We start from the raw sequence: 22,680 nt of genomic DNA, 5'->3' as shown, positions 1-22,680 counted from the left end.
GCCCATAGGTTTGTCCCAGATGAAATAAGGGCAACAATTGTGGACCATGTTTTAAATCATGGTCTTACAATGGCTGAAGCTGGTCGCCGGGTGCAGCCGAATATTGGAAGAACAGCTGTGTCTTCAATCGTTTTGCCAAACAGTTGTCTATCTTTCCTGAATTTCTATCTGATTGTTTTGTCAACAAATTGCAGTGCGAACAATACAGTAAAAGAATATTACTGTATAAATTTGATTCCAGTCCAATTTCTTGCTGTCAGTGTCCCACATACAGTCATGTGTAACTTTGTGTTCTGTATAATTTTGTATTTTGTGTGTAACACGTATCGTTTCAATTGATATGCCACAGAATGTGCAGCGTTCTTGTAATCAAAAGCTTAGCTAGTTTCCATCAGAATATACTTACAGTGTACACTGTTGCACTGACAACATGACTAAGTATTTTGACTGCCTTGTTCATGGGCAATGACACGCAGACTAGACATTCTGATGGCACTGACAAGTTGATTGACATTAATATTTGCTTTTGAGGCAAAAACAAAGAATTCTGAGCGAGGTACGTGCTTTTGTAGATATTTCATTGAGTTTTGCTGTTTGCACTAACTGTTTTGAGAAATGCACTTGTTGTGATGCCAGTGTGAATCATGATGTGAGAAATGTACCAAATTGACTGAGAAAAACTGTAAAGACAGGAAGCCCATAATGTCTGCAGACATATTATATAAAATATGAAATATTGCTTTTGTTTACATAGTTTGATTGTGTTGCTGATATTAAGCTGATTATTTGAAACACATTTATATATAAGGTGTATATATATATATATATAAATGTGTATTTATAATATAAATGTATATATTTATATTGCCGGAACTTTGCGGTCTCTTATTTTTGCGCAATATTCGGTATGTGATGTCATTGTGGGCGTGGTTAAGTCCACAAAGTAGGCGTGGCCACCGCTTGGGTCGGCACGTTCTGTAGTGGTCGGTGGTTGTGACATGAAAATGGCGACGGTAGATTTGGATTGTGCTGTGGATCCGGAGATGGACGCTCTCAGTGATGAAGAGCTGGAGAGGTAAAATAAGAACTGGAACATGTTAGTGCGGTACTAGATGAGTGAATAAAATGCGGGTTATAAACTGTCGGGGTGAATAATTGTGTAGGTGAACGGTCGCATTGGGGCAGACAGGTAGGAAAATGCTGGCCTGGTTGTTAGCCGTTAGCACAGCGGTTTAGTGTGTGTGTGTGTGTGTGTGTGGTTTTTTTTAATTGTGTGTTAGTGCGGTTTTTTTTAATTGTGTGTTAGTGCAGCATTAGTGTAAATGTGCTGAATATAAACTTAATAACGAGTTTAAATAAAACAGCTGTAATGTTCTAGGAGCTTCAGTCTAAACTCGCTAACACACAGCTAGATAGAGTAGCTAAACTAACATTAGCTTAGCACAACCATGATGTTCAGGCGCTTTGTTACCGCTTGACATGAAAGTGTTGATAAAACTAAACACGTGATCTTATTGATTTGTTGTCAGATCTGTGTATTACACTGTGGATTTATTTTATTTATGTGGATTTAACCAGTCATGAGCGCGTTGTTGTATGTAAATTAAGTTGGTGCGTGTGCCGGGCTGTCACATCTGCCTGAATGTAAATCAGTCCTCCAAAGCTGCTCACTCCTCTATAGGGTTTGGTAATGTGACATCACGCCCTGGCTGCCGGCCACTGAGCTTCCATCACCGTCACCAGTAACTACAGAACAAACCATTAAAAACAAGCCTTAAAAACCATCAGTTTTATTATGGTTCATATTGGAAATCAACTGTGTGTTTAAACCCTTCCTGAGTCCTGACACAACCTTCCTTATTATCTGGGCTTGGAACTGGCACTGAGAGCGCAGTGAGTCAGTATGCGACTCATTTACATGTGCTTATCCCACTACAGGATGCTACAAGTTTTACTACAGAACCAAACATTAAAAACAAGCCTTAAAAACCATCAGTTTTATTGTGGTTCATATTAGAAATCAACTGTGTGTTTAAAGAACAGACAGTCATCAAAATCAGTGTGTCCAGGTCTACAGAGGCGTGTAAGGCATTAAAACATTTATTATAAAACATTTATCTTCTTATTATAAAAAAGTTATTTCTATTTTTCTCATGTATTAGTGATTTTTGCTTTGCATACCCAATTCAGCACAGTTCTTATGTCAGGCACCCTTCCTGACACAACCTTCCTTATTTATCTGGGCTTGGGACTGGCACTGAGAGCGCAGTGACAAGTGTCAGTATGTGACTCGTTCACATGCGTTTGTTATTTTGGGATCCCACTACAGGATGCTACAAGTTTTACTACAGAACAAACCATTAAAAACAAGCCCTAAAAACCTTCAGTTTTATTATGGTTCATATTGGAAATCAACTGTGTGTTTAAAGAACAAGACAGGCATCAAAATCAGTGTGTCCAGGTCTACAGAGGATTGTAAGGTATTAAAACATTTAACAGACTGCTATCTTAAACAATTACAATTATTATAGAATTATTTTCTTAGTTTGTAAAACAATTTATATTTTCTCTAGTGTATTAGTGTTTGCCCGGCAGATTTCTGCTTTGCACACCCAATTGGGCACAGTTTTTATGCCGGGCACCCTTCCTGAGTCCTGACACAACCTTCCTTATTTTATCTGGGCTTGGAACTGGCACTGAGAGCGCAGTGACAAGTGTCAGTATGCGACTCATTTACATGTGCTTATCCCACTACAGGATGCTACAAGTTTTACTACAGAACCAAACTTTTAAAACAAGCACTAAAAGCATTTGGTTTTATTATGGTTCATATTAGAAATCAACTGTGTGTTTAAAGAACAAGACAGGCATCAAAATCAGTGTGTCCAGGTCTACAGAGGCATTAAAACATTTAACAGACTGTTATCTTAAACAATTACAATGATTATAGATTTATTTTCTTAGTTTATAAAATAATTTATATTTTTTATAGTGTATTAGTTGTTGCTCTGGCAGATTTCTGCTTTGCATACCCAATTCGGCACAGTTTTTGTCAGGCACCCTTCTTGACACAACCGTCTTTATTTTATCTGGGCTTGGGACTGGCACTGAGAGCGCAGTGACAAGTGTCAGTATGTGACTCGTTTACATGGGTTTGTTAATTCTACAAGTTTTAATAACAAAAATAAAATTCTAAGAATTCTTTTATGTAGTGGTCAAAATATTGCAGAAAAAACACTTAGGTATGTTTTCCTGCTCTCGCTGTTACAAATGAGGTTAAAATTACTCTCAGATTTGTTCCTGGCTCTTTTTCAGGATGTATATCATTGAGTGATACCGACTACATGAGTACTTGTGATGGCCACAAACCTAGTCGTCAGTCAGAAGACTAAAGCACCTACTAAATATAAGCTGGCAACTAGAAAGTTCGGACTAGGGTACACTACGCATTAGTGAGATACCTTTTGCGAACCCTCTAGAAGTTTCAGTTTGAAGCCTTTCTCGAAGTGTCTGCTTTAGCAAGCCATTCTGTATTTGGAATGTAACACTATCTATAGGTAGTGAACAGCTTGGGTAAGTGTGACCTAAGTGGCCTTAGATCAGCAACAGCTGGGTAGCATGCAGTCAGTGCCGAGATTACTGTAGCATTTACAGTGAAATGCACCGGGGAGAGACGGTTTCCCAGCATGGTACAATTACACACACAGCTTTGGCTAATAAGCATCCTGTTAGCTGTACTAATAGTTTTTCCATTCTCTTAAGTACAATTGTATGTTGTTTGGAAAACACACAAAATGGTGGTTCGTTGAGTAATGCGTCTGACAAAATTTGCGTTCCCAATATAGATACATTTCTCTTTAAATATCGGCTAGAAATGGCTCGGTCATGTTGACCGTGTCTCTGATCAAAAATGAGTTATATAATTTTGGTCTCACTCTACTTGCGTGTTAAGAAATTAAAGTGATAACAGTTCTACTCTCAACTCGATAGAATTTACCTTTGGTTCTCTTCAACACTCCAAACTCTGCAAACTACAGGCTGTGTCCCAAACTGCATACTATACAAAAGGGCTGAAATACTTTTTGATATTTGAGTAAAGATGGGCTGAAATACCAGAGTACTTCTAAGTGTCATTAATAGTTTATGATGATGTATTTGGGTTTCAAATTCCACTTGTGACTCTTGGTGTTCAATATGTAAGTTACTCATACCATTGGCGTGCCAGTTCTGACACAGGATGACTCTCATTGTTGCCACTGCAGTTGTGTTGGTGAAAGATAAGGCTAAGCATCTTTTGCCGACTTTAGCCTTATTGCAGGTCTCTGGAGGAAACAGACAAGGTTAGGTGGTGTCCTTCAGAGACTCTGCACTAGAGCCGGCATATGGTTGTTACTCTAAACAGAACAGTGGAGAAAATTCCAGAGATAAACTCTGCCACATGCTCGTGGCCAGGGGCAAGTTGTGTAGCAAGCCGTTATTCAGGGTCACATCATGTAATAATGCACCTCAGACTCAGCACTAAATCTTTTGTAGAAATAAAATCAGCTGTGCTTCTTAATTTGTTTCACCTAAAAGCAGGTCTGCACAGTTGGTATGTAGTCAGCAGCACAGTGGTTTGTAATGATATATGTGCAATATACAGTCTTTAAAATGTTTGAGAGCGAGCGTGGTTTCAATAGTTTTGCTACAAACATTGCTGAAGATAAAACATCCCTGATTTCACAGAGGCATTTTAGTTATTTACTCAATTTGGTAAAGCCAGGTATAGCTATGTTTTTTACATTTTTTTAATCTACAGTTTTTATCTGAGGAATAATAAGTTACTGTGACTGCATGGATAAGGATGTTTAGTGCTGGTCTTTTTTTACTCTCCATGGCCTTCTGATAATAAAGTCAGTACCAGGACTGCAAAAAAAACATTTCTGTTTGAGCAAACTCCATTGATATCTTCTCTACTAATCCTTACAGAAGACTCTGATGATTCTGATGTTTGGTTGTTGGTATTTTGTTTGATGTCACTGTACGCCTCACTGATTGTGTCTCCTCAGGGAAGCCGAAGGCTATAAGGAGCAGGGTAATGCTTATTATATTAAGAAGGACTACTCTGAAGCATTCAACTACTACACCAAGGCCATAGGTAACTAGTTATGTTTCATTTATGATGCCTAGGAAACTGCTTGGGCACAATCAAGCCCCATGTAAGCTGCTTATGTACAATTCTGTATTTTGGCCTCTGCCCAAGTACTGTAATATTAATTTTGTCAATACCTTTTTTTATTTTATTACATTTTTGTAGATTTTACTTCAAGCATAATAGTGGCATGTTCAAGCAATAAAAACTTTTTTTTTAAATGTCAGATGGTCAGAATTTTGTTCCTTTTAGCCGTTCCTATATTTAGTGGTTTCCACTGTGGTTTGTTTTGGTCCATGTAACTGATCTGGCACAGTTTTCATTCCTGCCGCAACCCTCTTTATTTTATCCGAACCCTTGGCACCATAGCAATTGCTTTTGTTAAGTTTTTGTGACCTTCCTTGCAAATCAAACATGTTTGGAATGAATATTTTTTAGAATTGATTATGATGCCTTAAACTGACTGTTTTAAACTATTAAGATGAACTCTTTGTTTTTAACAGATATGTGCCCAAAGAATGCCAGTTACTATGGGAACCGTGCCGCCACGTTAATGATGCTGAGCCGCTATCGGGAGGCGCTTGAGGACTCCCAGCAGGCTGTGCGACTAGACGACGCCTTTATGAAGGTCAGGGATCATTTAACTTGCTCTTAAGCTGCTCTTTTGTGGTTCAGCTCATGGGTTTAGAACAGGGGTCGGCAACCTAAGGCACGCGTGCCAAAGCTGGCACGCGATACACGTTTGCCTGGCACGCTCGCAGCCCTGCACATAAAAAGTGTATTTTATGTGCAGGGCTGCGAGTTATTAGTTGGATCCGTCCCTACACTTTATGCCTCGTTCCCTACCTCTTGATTAACCGTAACAAGCATAAATTACTCCACCTTAACTCCATTCGCCACCTCCTCCTATGGCCAATTAAGGTGGAATGATTTATGCTTGTTTAAGGTAATCAAGGTGTCGGAGTGAGTCGACTTTCAATGCGAACTTTAGTATAATATGGCTGCTAAACGCGCAAAAGTGGATGTTCGTTCATTTCAACAAGACTGGACAGATTTGTATGGATTTATTCAACAAAAAGACCGGGCTGTATGTGCCATATGCTGTGAAAGCGTCGTTAGTCGCACATCAAGTGTGCGCCGTCATTTTGAGACAAAGCACCAAAGCTCATTTAGGGATGATGCTGAAAAAAACGAATCAATCAAACGAGCAATTTCAAGGTACTATAAACAGACGAGTGTTCTTCAAAATTTAAGCCATGGTAAAAGTTATGCCACACTTGCAAGTTACAAGATAGCTCAGTGCATTGCTAAACGTGGAAAGCCATTTACTGATGGAGAATACATTAAAGAAGCCTTTTGTGCAGCAAGTGATTTGTTTGACGGTTTGCCGAACAAAAACACTATCATTGCTAGGATTAAAGACGTGCCTGTTTCAGCAAGAACAGTTGAGCGCCGTATCACAGATATGGCGGGTAATATCAGGGAGCAGCAGGTGACCGGACTGAAGGACTGCGCTGTGTTTAGCGTTGCGCTTGATGAAAGCGTGGATATTAATGATTTGCCTCGTTTGGCAGTTGTGGCCAGATTCTGTGACTCTGTTGGAGTACGAGAGGAGTTATGCTGTTTAAAACCCATGTACGGCACCACAAAAGGTGAGGACTTGGCTAAAACCTTTGTTGAATATTTTGAAAGGATTGCCGTTGATATTCGAAAAATCGTTGCAATCACCACTGATGGCGCCCCTGCAATGGTGGGAAAGCAAAAAGGATTCGTCAAAATAATTGAAGACAAAATTGGGCACCCTGTTCTTAAATTTCACTGCATAATACACCAGGAAAATCTGTGTGCAAAGATGTCGAATTCTGATCTTAACACAGTGATGGCAACGGTTGTGAAAATCGTGAATTTTCTGCGAGCTCGCTCTGCCTTAACTCACAGGCAGTTCCAAGCACTGCTTGATGAAATGGATTGTGCATACAAAGACATCCCGCTTCACTCCAGTGTCCGGTGGCTGAGTAGTGGAAAAGTGCTTGAGAGTTTTGTGAACTGCATTGATGCAATCAAAGCATTTCTTGTTGACAAGGACCAGAATTATCCAGAGCTGGAAGATGTCAGATGGCTTGAGAAACTTATGTTTTTGACTGATATTACATCACACTTGAATGAACTCAATGTTTGCATGCAGGGAGCTGGACAAACAGTCATGGGGCTGTTTGAGACATGGAAGTCATTCACATCCAAGCTTAAAGTTTTTGCAGAAGATATAGAAAAGGGGACATTTCGCTATTTCAAACACTTGAGAGAGATCTCCACTCGAAATTCAGTCAGAACAGCCAACATTTCCATGTACATGAGAGAACTTGAGTTGGAATTTGCCAGGAGATTCCAAGATTTCCAGACACATGGACCAATGTTTTCCTTTCTCATTCATCCGGACAAACTTAGTGTGAAAGACATGGACTTGTCAATTTTCCAATGGATAGGCAGTGATGATTTTGAAATGCAGCTGATTGACTTTCAGAGCTCATCTCTGTGGACAATGAAGTTCTGTGAACTGCGGACTTCACTTGAAACATCTAAAGAAAATGCACAGTCCCTGTTCATGTGTTGGACATCACTGCCAGAAAAATATGACTGTTTGAAGAAGGTTGCATTGGCGATGCTGTCAGTCTTTGGATCAACATATCTGTGTGAGCAGATCTTCTCACACATGAATTCCATCCTCAACCCCTCACGAAGCAGGCTTACTGCAGACCACTCTGAGAACTGTGTTCAGCTCAAAGTCACCTCATATACACCACAGATAGATCATCTTTGCAGAGAAAGTCAGGGACAAGGATCACACTGACATGTAAGTTTAATTAGCTGATTTATTGGTTTATGTCACATACACATCAACTGTTTGTGTTATATGACTAATGTATTCCATGGCACACTGAGTACTTCATTTTCAATTAATTTTTTTTTTATTGGCACAGTGTACATAAAAGGTTGCCGACCCCTGGTTTAGAATATAGATGTATACTGTGCAGCAGCTGTGAGCAATTTAGCCAAAATACTCAACTACAAATTCCTATTCCTACACTTGTAAGGGACGCTTGCATTTCAAAATCCCAACAACACTGCTGCACCTGATACACTCATACCAGTACAACAAACACTACCATATAATTGCCATGTTAGTGTCATTGCTATCTGTAGAATGGTCCACCACCCTAACATCATATGTGCATTTGTAAGGGGTTCTATGTGGGCCTTTTTAACTGATAAATGGGGTGTCTGAGTGTACAGAGCAACGGATTGGCTACAGTCAGTAATTGTATACCCACAAATTTAGCTGTATGGTAGGAATAACTTACATAATAACTATTGATGTACATTTCAGGTACTTGTGTGTATGGATGTGCGTTTGTATAAATATTTTCTGTCTTCCAGGGTCACCTACGGGAGGGCAAGTGCCATCTGTTGCTTGGCAATGCCATGGCGGCCAGTCGCTGCTTTCAGAAAGTTCTAGGGCTAGAATCTGACAACAGCCAGGCACAGCAAGAAGTAAGATTCGTTCACAACAGTGACGGTGCTGCAACAACCAGTGGCGCAGAGCTTGGAAATGTTTCAGCTATTTGTGGCTATTTGATTTTTCTCACTTTATTGCATAACATAAACAAATTGAAATCTCTAGAAAGCTTTGTGCTCATCCCGTTAAGCTTGTTTACCTTTGTATTGCAGTTAAAGATCGCAGAGTCCATTTTGGAGTATGAGCGCATGGCTGAGATTGGCTTTGAGAAGCGAGACTTCAGAATGGTCAGTGACATTTAAATATTGGGCAAACATAGGAATGCTTTTATAAAGATGCACACTGTCTTACTGCTGTCCCTTGTGTTCTATGATGTATATGTGTGTAGGTGTTGTTCTGTATGGACCGAGCGCTGCAGTCCGCGTCTGCGTGTCACAGGTTTAAGGTGCTGAAGGCAGAATGCTTGGCGCTGCTTGGACGCTACGCTGAAGCTCAGTCTGTTGCCAGGTATTATAACAGTAATCTTATATGACATTTCTAAATTTATAGGCATTTTCTCAATAGGAAAGAGATATTGGGGATTTGTAGTGTGTCCTTTTTCAACTTAAAAATAAAGTGACTCCTATTGATTGTCACAATGGATAGTTTTTACTAGAATGTGCTGTTGCTCTTGCTAGCCTCTCTTTTAGGAAAGGAGTTTGTTTGACAAGTCATGATGTGAACAAGTTAATGGCTGTAATATGTTACAGATATATTGTAATATGTACTGCCAAGATTAACATTAATCAGTTCATTTGTGTACATTCTTGTAAGCCAGGAAAATGTCACATTCTAAAAACCCTTGTCTCTTTCTCTAACAGCGATATCTTACGAATGGACTCCACGAATGGTGACGCCCTCTACGTAAGGGGCTTGTGCTTGTATTATGAGGACTGCATCGACAAGGCCGTACAGTTCTTTGTTCAGGCACTTCGTATGGCACCAGACCACGAAAAGGCCCGTCTAGCTTGCAGAGTGAGTTCTACTATTTGTATATTTTATTTTCTTATGTGAAGAAAGCAAATCGGCCCATCCCTTTGATGTTTAAAGACAATCTATTAGCCAGCCATGATAATAGCCATAGCAGCTGACATGGTGTTATGAATTAAACAAACAACAACAATTGTCTGTTGCAACAATATTTAAATGTAGGTTAAACCAAATTCTGACCTCACCATTGGTCACATGCCTTAACTGGTGCTGAGGAAAGTTTTTAGGGTCTTTTGTTTTACTTTTAAGGATGCTTTGATGTTAAGTATGTTTTTTTTAATTGTTATAATAATTATTTTATTATGATTATGTGCAGAATGCCAAAGCACTGAAGGCTAAGAAAGAAGAAGGAAATCAAGCTTTTAAGGATGGAAATTTTGAGGAGGCCTATGAGCTCTACTCTGAGGCGCTGACTATCGATCCCAACAACATCAAAACCAATGCCAAGCTCTACTGCAACCGAGCCACTGTCGGCTCCAAGGTCAGCATTTAAACTAGTCTTGCATTGGATATTGCTAGTTCATTTTTATAACAACACATTTCCAATGTTACTGTGCTGCAAATAGTTCTATACATTTAATTTAGTAATGCAAACTTTCTGTGCATGAAAATACTATTGATTTAAGGCTATAATTCCAGCTTTTAAAAATGTATTTGGTGCAAGCAAACACTGGCCACCAAGCAGACATTGGTTTGTTCTCACAGGTTTGCCTGTCGTAATTTCACTATGGAACAGTATTGTTGTAATATCTTATCTTTCAGTTAAAGAAACTGGACCAGGCAATAGAAGACTGCACAAAAGCCATTAAACTGGATGAATCTTATATTAAAGCTTATTTACGACGAGCCCAATGGTAAGCAATACTGCATGTGCACGCTTGTGTGTGGTTATGCATTAGTGCCCAGCACTGATCTCTGTATTTTGCTCATGCAGTTACATGGAGACAGAACAGTATGAAGAAGCTGTGAGGGATTATGAGAAGGTTTATCAGACAGAGAAAACTAAAGGTAGCGGTCCAGCTATACTCACTGTTCAGCTGGTGTCTTAATGCCAAAAGGCCGTGGTCAGTTCTGTGGTGTTTAACATTCTGCTCTTTTTTCTCTCCTATAGAACATAAGGCCCTATTAAAGGGTGCTCAGCTAGAGCTGAAGAAGAGTAAAAGGAAAGATTACTATAAAGTTCTAGGAGTGGACAAAAATGCCACAGAAGATGAAATCAAGAAAGCATATCGCAAACGAGCCCTCATGCACCATCCAGGTAAAATCTCGCTGCATGAAATATACTGATGGATAATTCACTGCTTTTTAGTTCTGTACAGCATTGCATCATGTGTTAAATATAAGTGCAATGTGTGTGTATATACACAAATAGTTGGTCCATTGCACTACAGAAGTTTATATTATATTTTACTTATAATAGGTATGTGTTATAAGTAAGTACTGATAACATTTCTCCCAGATTCCTAATACATTATTGTAATTCAGAGCCTTTATCTTTAGTAAATGACAAAATGACATCTGGTCAAAATAGCAACAAATAGTCCAAACAAATAATACACCTCAAATAATACAAAGAACACAAGTTCATCATATTAAAAAAACAATACTATTATTTCATTTCACATTGCTGTTAAAAGACTTTATGCCACTCCTGGTGTAAAAATACAAGCAGCTTGCCTCGTTTAGTGGCTTGTGACCGTCCGTCTTCCTCTTGATCGCATTCTAGAAGTTTTTAATGGTCTGTAGATGTTCTGGCAATCCATGACGGGGTCATTTGACGAGGTCATTTGTTTTACTTCTCAGATCGGCACAGTGGCGCGAGTGCTGAAGTACAGAAGGAGGAGGAGAAGAAATTTAAAGAAGTGGGTGAGGCCTTCACTGTGCTGTCAGACCCCAAGAAGAAATCACGTTATGACAGCGGCCATGACCTGGAGGATGATGATATGAACATGGGTATGTCTCTCATTACAAATACACAAGCTGTTTCATTCTTGATGCAGCTTCCATTGTCTAGAGTAGTAACTATTCACCTGGGAAGCATTTCTTTCTTTAGTTGGGTACGAAACTGACTTATTGGATTATCTAGGATTAAATCATCAGATAGAATTTTGTAGAATAACGACTAGCCAACCATTTATGATCTTTTAGTGGTTTTACCACACATGTAGGCATCTGGCAGACCGATATCAGAGATGAGTGTTAAGATCTCAGCAGTGGTGGACTATCGTGTTTTACCGCTGCACCACCTGAGCACATAAGGCCATAATATAAGGCTAAGCCTCACTCAGATATTGTAAATAGCATGTTCTCCCCGTGTGTGAGTTTCCTTAGGGAGCTCTGGTTTCCTTCCACAGTCCAAAGTTGTGCAAGTGAGATGAATTGGAGATACAAAATAGCTTGTGACTGTGTTTGACATTGAACTTCAACTAATGAATCATGTTCAACCTGTCATGTCAATGAATGTAACCAAAGTGTAAAACGGGATGTTAAAACAAACAAACAGACATGATGTAAAAATGTTCTTGTTTATATCCTGTTCCACAGATTTCGATGCCAACAACATCTTCAAAGCTTTCTTTGGCGGCCCTGGTGGATTTAGTTTTGAAGGTCAAACACCTAAGCACTGTACTGTTCTTATAACATTTTCCTCAAATTATTTCCTATAATTGCTTATAATGTTTTTATATGACACAGGTTTTAAAATGTTGCTCTGTCTTATTGTGACTTTCTTTTTTCACACAGCATCTGGACCTGGAAATTTCTTCTTCCAGTTTGGTTAACTGGGCACTTTCTATCATGTATGCAGTAGAAACCCATACGACCTCCAGAACTCCCCCATAGCGGACTTTCACACCCCTATCCACCCCACCCCAAAAGTCCCTTAACTCCTGATTGATTGCAGACTTTTTAAAATAGGATTTTCTTTCACTGCTGCATCATGAACCCATCTGCACAATAATGTCTCATTAAAAGTTTTTTTTTAATTAAATGGTCCTAGTTAAGTTCACTCTCAAGCAAAGTGATTGAACCATTTTTGGTTAGTCATGGGTAAACAAAGGCGTTGAATCCGCACTTTCTTGTAATGTGGAGAATGTAGTACAACTCTGAAAGTCACTCCCAGTGTTCATTATGTTTCAACTGGAAGAGTGTATGAAAGTCAGGATCAATAGCTCCAGTCTCTCTGTGTTCATATTGTAGATATTAAGCTCCCACTGTGGTTTTCGTGATTATCAGGGTTTATCAGTTTGGGACTGTATTAAGTACTACATTTCAAAAAGATCACACGCTATTGTACTGTAGACATTTTTTATATGCATTTTCCCCAATTTAGGTTAAATGGTGGGTTTAACTCTTGTATTGTTCAAGTACTGCATACAGTATAGATACAGTTGATGTGGAGAGTGTAAGTCAGATGTTCCAATTTCCTTTAATGGTTCTTTCAAACATGCAAGGTTCAAATTTCAAGTTGCCATTTACCAATCCTGCACTGTACATTTTATTGGAATGTAAAGTGTTTTGTTTCGTGTTGATAGTTAATGACTGTTTTTTTAAACTATGAAGTGTATTCATTTTTAATATCAATATTTATTGTAAATTCTCAAGCCACGTGAGCTGCTGAGGTGTTGTGGATGTTCACTAGATACACCAGGATCTAAGATTGTGACTAGTGAGGTACAAACTGGAGCCACTCTCTCTCTCTTTGGTTTGCCTACATAACAGATTGCTTGTTGTAGGCATAGCTGATGGAATGCAAATTTAATTCCTACAATGCTAAACATGCTATTTTCTCATTAATCTATTTCCTTAAAGATCTGCCTTCATTTAAAACCAGTTTTAGTCCAGATCCAACAAAACTGATTTAATTCAATTAGATTATGGCTGGTAGGAAAATAGACCTCCAACAATCAGGTTAAAGATTAGTTTTTCAGCATTGTCCAAAACCATACCAAATATACTGTTTGTTGGGTGTAGCTAAAGGAAATTGGCTGTACAAATGACTTCCCATGCATGCAGCCCTATTATTGGCTTGTTTTCAAAAACATAACTACATTATTTCAACCATTTAATTGCAAAGTAGAAAAAAATAACCTACCTAGATTTAATAATCCCAGAGGAAACACCTTTAAACCCAATTGCTATCTGCTGCCTCTGTAAAGTGGATGATTGGTGCAATATTTCAATGTTACTATTACGGTAACTGAAAAAGACATACAGTACACTCTTGTCCTTGGCCATCGCCCATGCTGCATAGGTAGTGGATAACAAGTAGGTTTAATTGACGCTGAAGTAGTTCTTGAAACAGTTCATTCACATATGCAAGGCATGGTCATTTCTCAAATCCTGCACTTGAAATTCTATAACTGACCTGCAACTTCAGTTTGGTATGTGACTTGTATGAAATTAGCTCTACTGGCTGAGATCCTTATGGTGCAACAAAACAAGAAATGTCCACATTGTTGTGACTTGTGCTAAAGGAACAGTCTTTACTATGGACCGTTTTCAAATAACCATGTAAATAAATTTAGCCTGTTAACTGTTTCTCCCTGTTTATTGGACTTTACATGCTTGTCAAAATTTGGGTGACTTTGTTAAATGTTTATGGTATTTTAAGAATGATTCTTGTAACTGTTGAGAAGATATACAATAACTGAAAGTGTCAATTATTAATTCAAATATGTTAGGAGATCTGCTAGCGTCTACACAAGTAATATTTATTAATTTTTTTGTTTGCTTATGCAAATATCCATTTCAACAAGGTTCCCATATATTTATTTTCAGATGATATTGTACTAAATGCCATTTGCTAGACTTTTACAATATGAAAGTGTTTGTTACCTCTCCACTGATGATGGCAGAGGTAAACCCTATTCTAAATATTAACCCCAAAAAGCCAAGGTATGTGTAACACAGATGTAACCATGCTTAAGCCAAATAGGCATCGTTAACTCATGAAAAGTAGGAGATTGCTGATGGTGAGTGTGATGGCATTCTTCACCAGGCAATGAGAGAAAACGCTGCAAACGATAGCAACAACAGTACACCTCTGGTACCTGTGGACCAATATTCAGATATGCTCAGAATCCCCCTAATATACTGATGTAAAAATTATAAATAAACATATTCCACTCACTAGCTTTACATAATGTTAGGACCTGTGTTCCCATCAATTGTTTATATGGCATATATGTGTTAGAATGTTAAGAACCCTGCCCCCTAGTAGGTTTGGTACCCCCCAATGTTCAGTTCATGGTTATGGCCTTGAGCAAAGTATACTGGTTGTTTAATATAGCACATGATCAGTGTAAATGTGTGTATAATCAAAATCAAATGCATAAAGAGTGTTGAAATATCAAGTCTTCTGCTTCTTGTGCAGCCTGGTACACAAGAGTTCAGCCAGCTACTATGTCAGGCCCTTCAGATTATTGTTCCTATATTGGGGAGCTAATTAGGATTAACAATAGTAGGTACATTTTTAAGTGAAATGAACCCATCTGCTAAAGGGAACACCTAATTTGCACAAGAAACAATTTATTTTATTTTATTTCTTTCAATATATAAAACTATTGATAAACAAACCAAAAACTTGTTAAATCAGTCTTTTGCTCTGTGTTCAGCCAGAGCAAGAAGGTCCTGGGTTCGATCCCCAGGTGGGGCGGTCCGGGTCCTTTCTGTGTGGAGTTTGCATGTTCTCCCCGTGTCTGCGTGGGTTTACTCCGTATCCTCTGGTTTCCTCCCACAGTCCAAAGACATGCAAGTGACGTGAATTGGAGACACAAAATTGTCCATGACTGTGTTTGATATAAACTTGTGAACTTGATTAATCTTGTGTAATGAGTAACTACCGTCCCTGTCATGAATGTAACCAAAAGTGTAAAAACATGATGTTAAAATCCTAATAAACAAACAAACAAAACTGATTCAGAATTGAAACAATGGCATATGGTGCTGTGCAAAAGAAGGTGGTCATTTGTCACCCCATTTATTGGTCAAAATATACTCCATAGGACCCCCACTGTCCAGACTATGTTTAGGTGGTGGACCATTCTGAGCACTGCAATGACACTAACATAGTATTAAATAATGACATTTTTGTCCTGAGCCTCATTTAACCAGCTCTGACATTGTGTTTAAAAATCTATACTATTTAAATATTTAAATATATTTTTTTAAAAGCCCTTGTATGCTAAATTATTAATATAATTTTGAGAACGTTGGGCTGTTCTGTGTACATTAATGCTAGTCAGCTCTTCAGCAGTGTATGGGGTTTTTGTTAGGCGGTTGCTAGGATACCTCAGGAGCCAGGACAGTCCTGTGTGAGTCAAACTTACCAAGCAGTTAGCAGCTCAGCCTCGCTTTATTAACTAATATTAATTAAAATGTTCGACAACGAGGATGAAAACGGTCCTAAAAGCACTTTTTCCACATACGTGGCAGAGGGCGACAAACTCTTTCACAAAGGAGAATATACCAAAGCCATTGAAAGCTATTCTACGGTAAGTATTAAGGGCGCCTCCAATAGCGTACAAATAGTATGTTAAAAACAGTTCACCACCCAACGTATGTTAACATATCATGTTTAAGTGTAGTATGCAGTGTGGGACGAAGTCGTGTCCGAATTAAATAAAGTAAGAATGTTTGCTTATGTTTACCCTTGACCTAGCTAAAACGTAAATGTAAAAATTCCTTAATAACATAAACATAACCAAGTTTATGATGGTTTGCAGGTTTGGATTATATAAAAAAGGGCATTATTAATTTAGTCCTTTAAATGTACATGCATCACCCCATTTAGTATAACACGTGTCTGTTAAATGGGGTAAATTTATACATTTTGTATATTAGGATTGTGTAGGATTGTGTAACCATGTATCTTTTCAGCAGAGTTTGGAGCTTGTGTGTAAGGCTGGGTTTTGAAAACTATATCCGATCACACTGCCCTAAAGATTTTAAAGCAACCAAACCCCCAAACAGTATTCTTTTTTGTTTTATGGGACAATATCTGAAGTTTTAGAAAATAAAACTCTCATGGATGTGAGAAGAACATCTACATTGGCTGAGTGAGAACATACCAAACTCCACATACAGAGACCTGGGAAAGAGGTTGAGAGTCTGGAACAACTGAAAACATCACTGCCTGTTAACAAATGCTAAAAAACGAAAATTTTTCCAGTATTTATCAAGGAATATTGACCTTATCACAATAACTATATCTAATATATCTAATTCAGAACAGTAAGTATGTGTGTATGTGTGTGTCAGGCTCTGCTTTTGCAGCCAGACAACAGGGACTGTTTGGTTGCCAGATCCAAGTGTTATGTGAAAATTGGAAATGCTGAGAGCGCCCTGAAGGATGCAGAAGCTTCTCTTAAACAGGACAAGGAGTTCTTCAAGGTATATACATGTGTTTTTGTTTAATTAACATTAAAATACACTTTAATCCATTTAGCATTTCTGGAGTAAAGTCTTAACTGACCATCCTGAAAATGCTTACTTTTTAGTTTAGGCCTCCTAAATGCCTCAATTATATAGAAAGCTCTAAACAGTCAGTTTTATTATTACTGATACTAAATGCTCCTTCTTGAAAGTTACCAATAACATTGCAATATTCAGAACAATGCTACATATATGCTACAGATATTCCTCTCCTTGTTTATTCTACAATGTATATTTTTCAGTGCTGTAGAACATGCATTGAAAAATTTGTCCTCTGACTGTAAATGTAAAAGTTAATTATATTATATTATATTAAAATCTTATCACATCAAATAATAAAGGAAGACAGATTAAATAATAATGCAAATAATAAAGCAACAAATATAATTAATTAGAACTTCAGACACAGACAAAGCAGTTTTACTTAAACACATTGCGTCCACCAGATTTTGATAAAACTGAAAAAACACACTTTCCAATTAACTGCCATTGGACCTCTATTATAAGTTACTATAAAGTAAATAGATTTTTTGTTATTTTTTAATACAGAAAATGTGTTAAAATGTGTTAATTACATGTAAGAAGTAAGATGTAAGAAGTAAGATTTTAAATGAGATTAAAGAATATGACTTGAAACCAGAGCTTCGGAAGTCTGTAGTACTTATAACAAAAACAATTTTTTTCTACCTAGGGTTTGTATCAGAAAGCTGAAGCCCTGTACACTATGGGGAATTTTGAGTTTGCACTGGTCTTTTACCACCGAGGCCACAAGCTGCGACCAGAGCTGCAGGAGTTCAGACTGGGCATCCAAAAAGCACAAGAGGCCATCAACAATTCTGTGGGCAGTGAGTATTTTTGGAGAATAATTTACCAAGTTCTGACCTTCCTAACCATGTTTAAATTGTTAGAAGCTTGAATGTTAAATTTAGCAGTGGTGTAGGCCTTTTTTCTTTGGTTAAGATTGTGTGCAGTACTTCTGCTCAGTGTTTCATTAAAATACTGTGCTAAAACAGGATGAGTAATCATGTAGGTTTCCAAGAAGGTTTATGAGACTATAGTAAGTGAGACTGCAGCTTAAAACACAATTACATTATAATTGCAAGATTGTTCAATCACATAAGCCCATCACATTTATATCCAAACAGTAAAAATCCTAATTTATTCAGGCTAGAACAGGTTTACTGGCTTTTTGGTTGTTTGAGTTTTACATTTACAATTTGGTATTTAGCAGACACTTTAGCAGACCCAACAGTGGCAAATTGCCTGTATTTCTAAGCCACCACTGCCACTAATAAGTTTTTAGTTTTGTAGATCACTACTGAGTGTATTAATGTTTCTCTTTCTAGGTCCTTCATCTGTAAAGCTGGAGAATAAAGGAATTACTGATTTACCATTTTTTAACAGACCCAATGAGGTAAATGTGCATTTTTTTGCTCTAATTAATTCTCTTGACCTGAATCTTGAATAACCTGAATGAATAAGCAGTTGTACAGGTATAGCTTAATGTGGCCGGGATAATATAGTTGTCTGTTTATTTTTATGTTTTTGCCACACAGCTGAAAAAGGTTGAAGCAAAGCCTTTAATCTGTCCCCCAAAGAAGGACCTGAAACAACAAAATCAGAAGACACCCAAGAGTGAAAAAACAGCTAAACAGCTACTAGGGGACCTGTACACTGATAAAGAGTATCTGGAAAAGTTGCTCAGAGATGAAGGTATGTATGTGTATGTATGTTTTTGTTAATGTGTACATCCTTGTACAGGGATTGGTGTGTACTTATTTTTCTTACAGATTTAATAAAAGGAAGAACACGTAGTGGAGAGAGACTGCAGGATGTGATCCTTGGCTGCATCTCTTATCTGGACACGCGGACTGAATTCTGGCGACAACAGAAACCCATATATGCTCGTCAGCATGACCGGAACCTGCTGACGCAGCAGTGGAACCGCACACGGCGTCAGCCTCCTTCTGATCCTACCTACATCCTCAAAAACCTCGAGAAGATTGATGCAGGTAAAATATGTTAACAGGTTAAAATTTAAATCAAAGCGAGTGCCTTTAGTGTGTGGACACCTGACCGTAAGCTTTTTTGACATAATAAATATATGTTTTACAGCACTGACTGCAGGCAATACAGAGAGCGCCCTCAAGAAGACTCGGGAGGTTCTGAAGACGGTGCAAGGCTGGTCTGAGGATGCTCTGCCCAATAAGAGTGAGGTGCTGGGACACCTGTACAGCTACATTGGTAACATTTTACCTGTTTTTTTTTATTAATGTGTCAGATAAAAATAAAAATAAAAAATTAATAAAATAAATTCATTTATACAATGTCAATGATTTGCATGTAACACAATCAGCTGATAGTATTTTATAAATTGATGGTGAACAAAATAACATAACTGTGGTCTAAAACTGCTGTGTTGTCAGGTAATGCACTAATGGATCTGGGGGATATGAACACGTCACTGGACAATCACCTTAAGGATCTGCAGCTGGCCCAGCAATTGTAAGCCATTAAGATGAATTTAAATGTCCATTCTCCTTGCATGATTGTGGCTTGTAAAGCATTTTAAGCATTTAATAAATATGCTATGTGTTTTGTCTACAGTAACCTGATGGAAAATAAGTCCAGGGCTCTGGACAACCTTGGCCGAGTTTATGCACGTATTGGCAAATTTCAACAAGCAATAGAAGCGTGAGTATAACTCTGGGTATCATTTACCTGTGGAACAAATTGCATCAGGATGCACTGTATGATGATCCACTGTGTTTACGGACCTGATGGTAAATTCCTGGTAGTAGATAAGATACCACTGGACTTCCTCAGATGTCTTGTGGAGTCCTTGTCTCAGCAGGTTAGAAATGTTTTGACTGCTTACTAGGCAGGTGGTCCTAATATTTTGGCTTATCAGTGTAAATGTTTTAAGATCATGCACAACTAGACAGATTGTTATTGTAAGATGTGTGTGTGTGTGTGTGTGTGTGTGTGTGTGTGTGTGTGTGTGTGTGTGTGTTTGTGTGTGTATAGCTGGGAGAAAAAGATTCCTTTGGTCCAAGATGGGCTGGAACAAGCCTGGTTGTTCCATGAGATAGGCCGATGTTATCTGGAGCTGAAACTTCATACTGAGGCCAAAGACTACGGCAGCCGCTCTCTCAGTGCTGCTAATGACATTGCTGATGAGAAATGGCAGCTTAATGCCAGTGTTCTAGTAGCGCAGGCTGAGCGTGAGTCCACACCAACAAATCTACAGTATATTGCACATAGAAAAATATCACAATGCTTTTAAAGCATGGTTCATGGTTCATTTTTAATACTCAGTTTCAAGTGTATTTATATTGTACAAACCTCATTTCCAGAGAAATTGGGCCATTTTGTAACAACAGCAATCTGTAATTACTTAATTCTCTTTAACATTTATTTTACTGAAAGAAGAACAAAGATTTAATTCCAGCAACAAACAACAACAACTTGGTACCAAACTTCATGAAGGTATTGTCAAGCAGTTGAAAAAAATTTGTTTTAATTTAATTTACAAATTTTAGGTGATATTATGAAAAATATTTAACAAATCGGAAGAAATCTGTGTAGGGCAAGAATGAGAACCGCTGTTGAATGTGTGTGGCCTTCAATCAGACAGCATTGCATGAAATCATCATGCTACTGTGATAAATAAAGGTTCAAAAAAATTAACAAATTAGATTTGTGTTTTTTTCTCTTCCGGAAATGGAGTTGGCATTTTTGGTTGTTAATTTTGATAATATTTTATTAATGTTTTTATGTTGAGTATTATTGTTTTTAATTGTTTATATTTATGTCTTAGTAAAACTGGGTAACTTTGAGGCCAGTGTGTTACACTTTGAGAGGGCATTGGACCGGGCTAAACTGCTGCAGGACGATGCTGCCCGAGATGCCATCCAAAAGGTAAATCTCCTTTGTTGCAAAAAGTTTCACTCCTGCCATAATCTGTCACCCAGTTCATACTGAACTTAAATAACTGGGATTTTAAAGTGGTCTCAATTAAAAAAACATAAATGTTTAGATTAAAGGTCTGCGCCTGTGTGCTCTTGCGGTTACCTCTTCCCACGTTTGTTCTGCTGTGAACTATGCTGGGCCTGTTCTTTATGTGTCCTCCACCTCCTTAGGTCTTGTCCCACTCAAAACCGTGGAGTCCTGTACCAAGATAAGGACATATTCAACTGTCTAATCCACTTTTAATTAGAAATGCAGTTAATGCTCTGTAATTCAAAAGTGGAGTCACATTCCCCAGCGCCGGCTGCAGGAGGAGCAAGCAGTTTACAGAAACAAGTGAATGGTTTTATCTGTGCATGATTTAAAAACTGCTAATTGTTTCTTTTTATCATTATGTTGTGTCCATAAGGAGTGAGTCAATAACACACAGCAGTGAAACAGCATTAAAAAAAGGAGGAAGTAAAAGCGGAAGCAGGTTCAAGGGCTTAATGAAGTGTTGAGTAAACACAGTAAAGACGATAAAGTTCCTGCATTTGGCTCAACTTCCTGTGTTATTTCTTAACTAAACCAGAGAACTTCCCAGTATCGTTAATCTTTTTTGTGATTGAATCGTCCTTACTTCACACCGTCTTTTAAAGAGCAGAGCAAAGTGCCTGTCAGTGTCTGGTGCAAATGTAGTGAGGTTTACAGGACATCAGCCAGGAAATCAGTCCTGTTTCACAAGCTGCTGTGTTAAGGCACGTGGGCTTTAGTTTAGATTACAAGAAGGTTTTTTTCAGTATTTTATTCTGTTTTATTGGAGTCATGAATTAACATCATAGTTTAAAAACATTGCAACAGGAGTGTATTTTATTTAAATTAAATAATATCTAGTGTTATTAAACATTGTCTACTTTGGTATTGTCAGTCCAAACAAATTAATCCCAAATAGTTAAGATCGCCATGTCTGTATGTGTTACATTTGACAGTGAGATGTTTGTGAGTCCTTCCAGCAAGTACAAGTAGCTAATGTTGTCATTATCTGCAAGAGGAATTCACTTGAGGAATTCGTACCCACATCGATATTTGAAACAAAGTCTGGCTGCCAAATTCCTATAACCCAAAAAAAGAAAGTGAATACTTTTAAACTCTGTATGAACATGTCTGTAGCTGTTATGTTGATCAATACATTTTGTGATGCAAACAGCAAGATATTTTCATGGTACGATCATATAATAGTATCATTCTTGTATTGACCTCTGTTTGTTTTATTACCTGGCAGGCTCTTCAAGAGATGAGACAGCGAGTTACTCAGTGATTCCGTTAGCTTTGCAACTAAGAAGGACTTCAAGTACAAGAGTCTGAACTAATAAATCATAACTGATGCTTAATGTCATGGCTCATCTCACTGGAAAGAACGCTGTGTGGAAAAAGCAACAGCGCTAGTGGTCTGTCTGGAGAAACACTTTTACTTGACTTCTGGGTTTTTTTCTCACTAAATATGTATATATAGTATAAGAACATGTAGTTACATAACAATCAGGTAACTGTAAGTTTAACTGTTAAAAAGAAGATCCCTTTGTTTAAAGGAAGCCCTGATGGTAATATATGTAGTTCCTAAAAT

General features: G+C 38.0%; 2 protein-coding genes across 5 annotated transcripts; both read left to right on the top strand.

The window, feature by feature from the left end:
• The first annotated feature begins 978 nt into the window (after positions 1-978).
• dnajc7 (DnaJ (Hsp40) homolog, subfamily C, member 7) lies at positions 979-15,024 on the top strand. Of its 4 annotated transcripts, none has more exons than XM_063018641.1 (14): positions 979-1,075; positions 5,049-5,137; positions 5,635-5,759; positions 8,567-8,680; positions 8,858-8,932; positions 9,034-9,152; positions 9,506-9,659; positions 9,991-10,155; positions 10,437-10,528; positions 10,609-10,682; positions 10,786-10,932; positions 11,478-11,627; positions 12,219-12,281; positions 12,417-15,024. In XM_063018641.1, the coding sequence occupies exons 1-14, from the start codon at positions 999-1,001 to the stop codon at positions 12,452-12,454; spliced, it is 1,482 nt and encodes a 493-aa protein (XP_062874711.1). In that variant the 5' UTR covers positions 979-998; the 3' UTR covers positions 12,455-15,024. The 4 variants fall into 4 exon arrangements, with proteins under 4 accessions (XP_062874711.1, XP_062874710.1, XP_062874709.1 ...); XM_063018640.1 differs by having other exon boundaries at positions 12,219-12,299; XM_063018639.1 differs by having other exon boundaries at positions 8,567-8,932.
• A 937-nt stretch (positions 15,025-15,961) lies between these two features.
• On the top strand, positions 15,962-22,447 carry odad4 (outer dynein arm docking complex subunit 4). The gene is made up of 12 exons (XM_063018744.1): positions 15,962-16,168; positions 16,935-17,066; positions 17,800-17,953; positions 18,455-18,522; positions 18,665-18,821; positions 18,899-19,120; positions 19,224-19,352; positions 19,535-19,613; positions 19,716-19,802; positions 20,136-20,332; positions 20,929-21,029; positions 22,339-22,447. Exons 1-12 carry the CDS (start codon positions 16,052-16,054, stop codon positions 22,372-22,374), a joined length of 1,479 nt encoding a protein of 492 aa, XP_062874814.1. The 5' UTR covers positions 15,962-16,051; the 3' UTR covers positions 22,375-22,447.
• Positions 22,448-22,680: the final 233 nt, after the last annotated feature.

Source organism: Trichomycterus rosablanca, chromosome 22 (assembly GCF_030014385.1).
Source record: "Trichomycterus rosablanca isolate fTriRos1 chromosome 22, fTriRos1.hap1, whole genome shotgun sequence".
Lineage (NCBI taxonomy): Eukaryota > Metazoa > Chordata > Actinopteri > Siluriformes > Trichomycteridae > Trichomycterus > Trichomycterus rosablanca.
Note: the sequence above shows the minus strand (reverse complement) of the source record. Positions and strands in the feature narration are given on the sequence as shown.

Bases quoted from the DNA above. Each gene is read 5' to 3' on its own strand.
- dnajc7 (XM_063018638.1), top strand. From the start codon at position 999: ATGAAAATGGCGACGGTAGATTTGGATTGTGCTGTGGATCCGGAGATG. The intron at 1,076-5,048 runs GTAAAATAAGAA...GTGTCTCCTCAG, and splicing joins AGTGATGAAGAGCTGGAGAG to GGAAGCCGAAGGCTATAAGG. The intron at 10,683-10,785 runs GTAGCGGTCCAG...TCTCTCCTATAG, and splicing joins TCAGACAGAGAAAACTAAAG to AACATAAGGCCCTATTAAAG.
- odad4 (XM_063018744.1), top strand. From the start codon at position 16,052: ATGTTCGACAACGAGGATGAAAACGGTCCTAAAAGCACTTTTTCCACA. The intron at 17,067-17,799 runs GTATATACATGT...TTTTCTACCTAG, and splicing joins AGGACAAGGAGTTCTTCAAG to GGTTTGTATCAGAAAGCTGA. The intron at 19,803-20,135 runs GTGAGTATAACT...GTGTGTGTATAG, and splicing joins TTTCAACAAGCAATAGAAGC to CTGGGAGAAAAAGATTCCTT.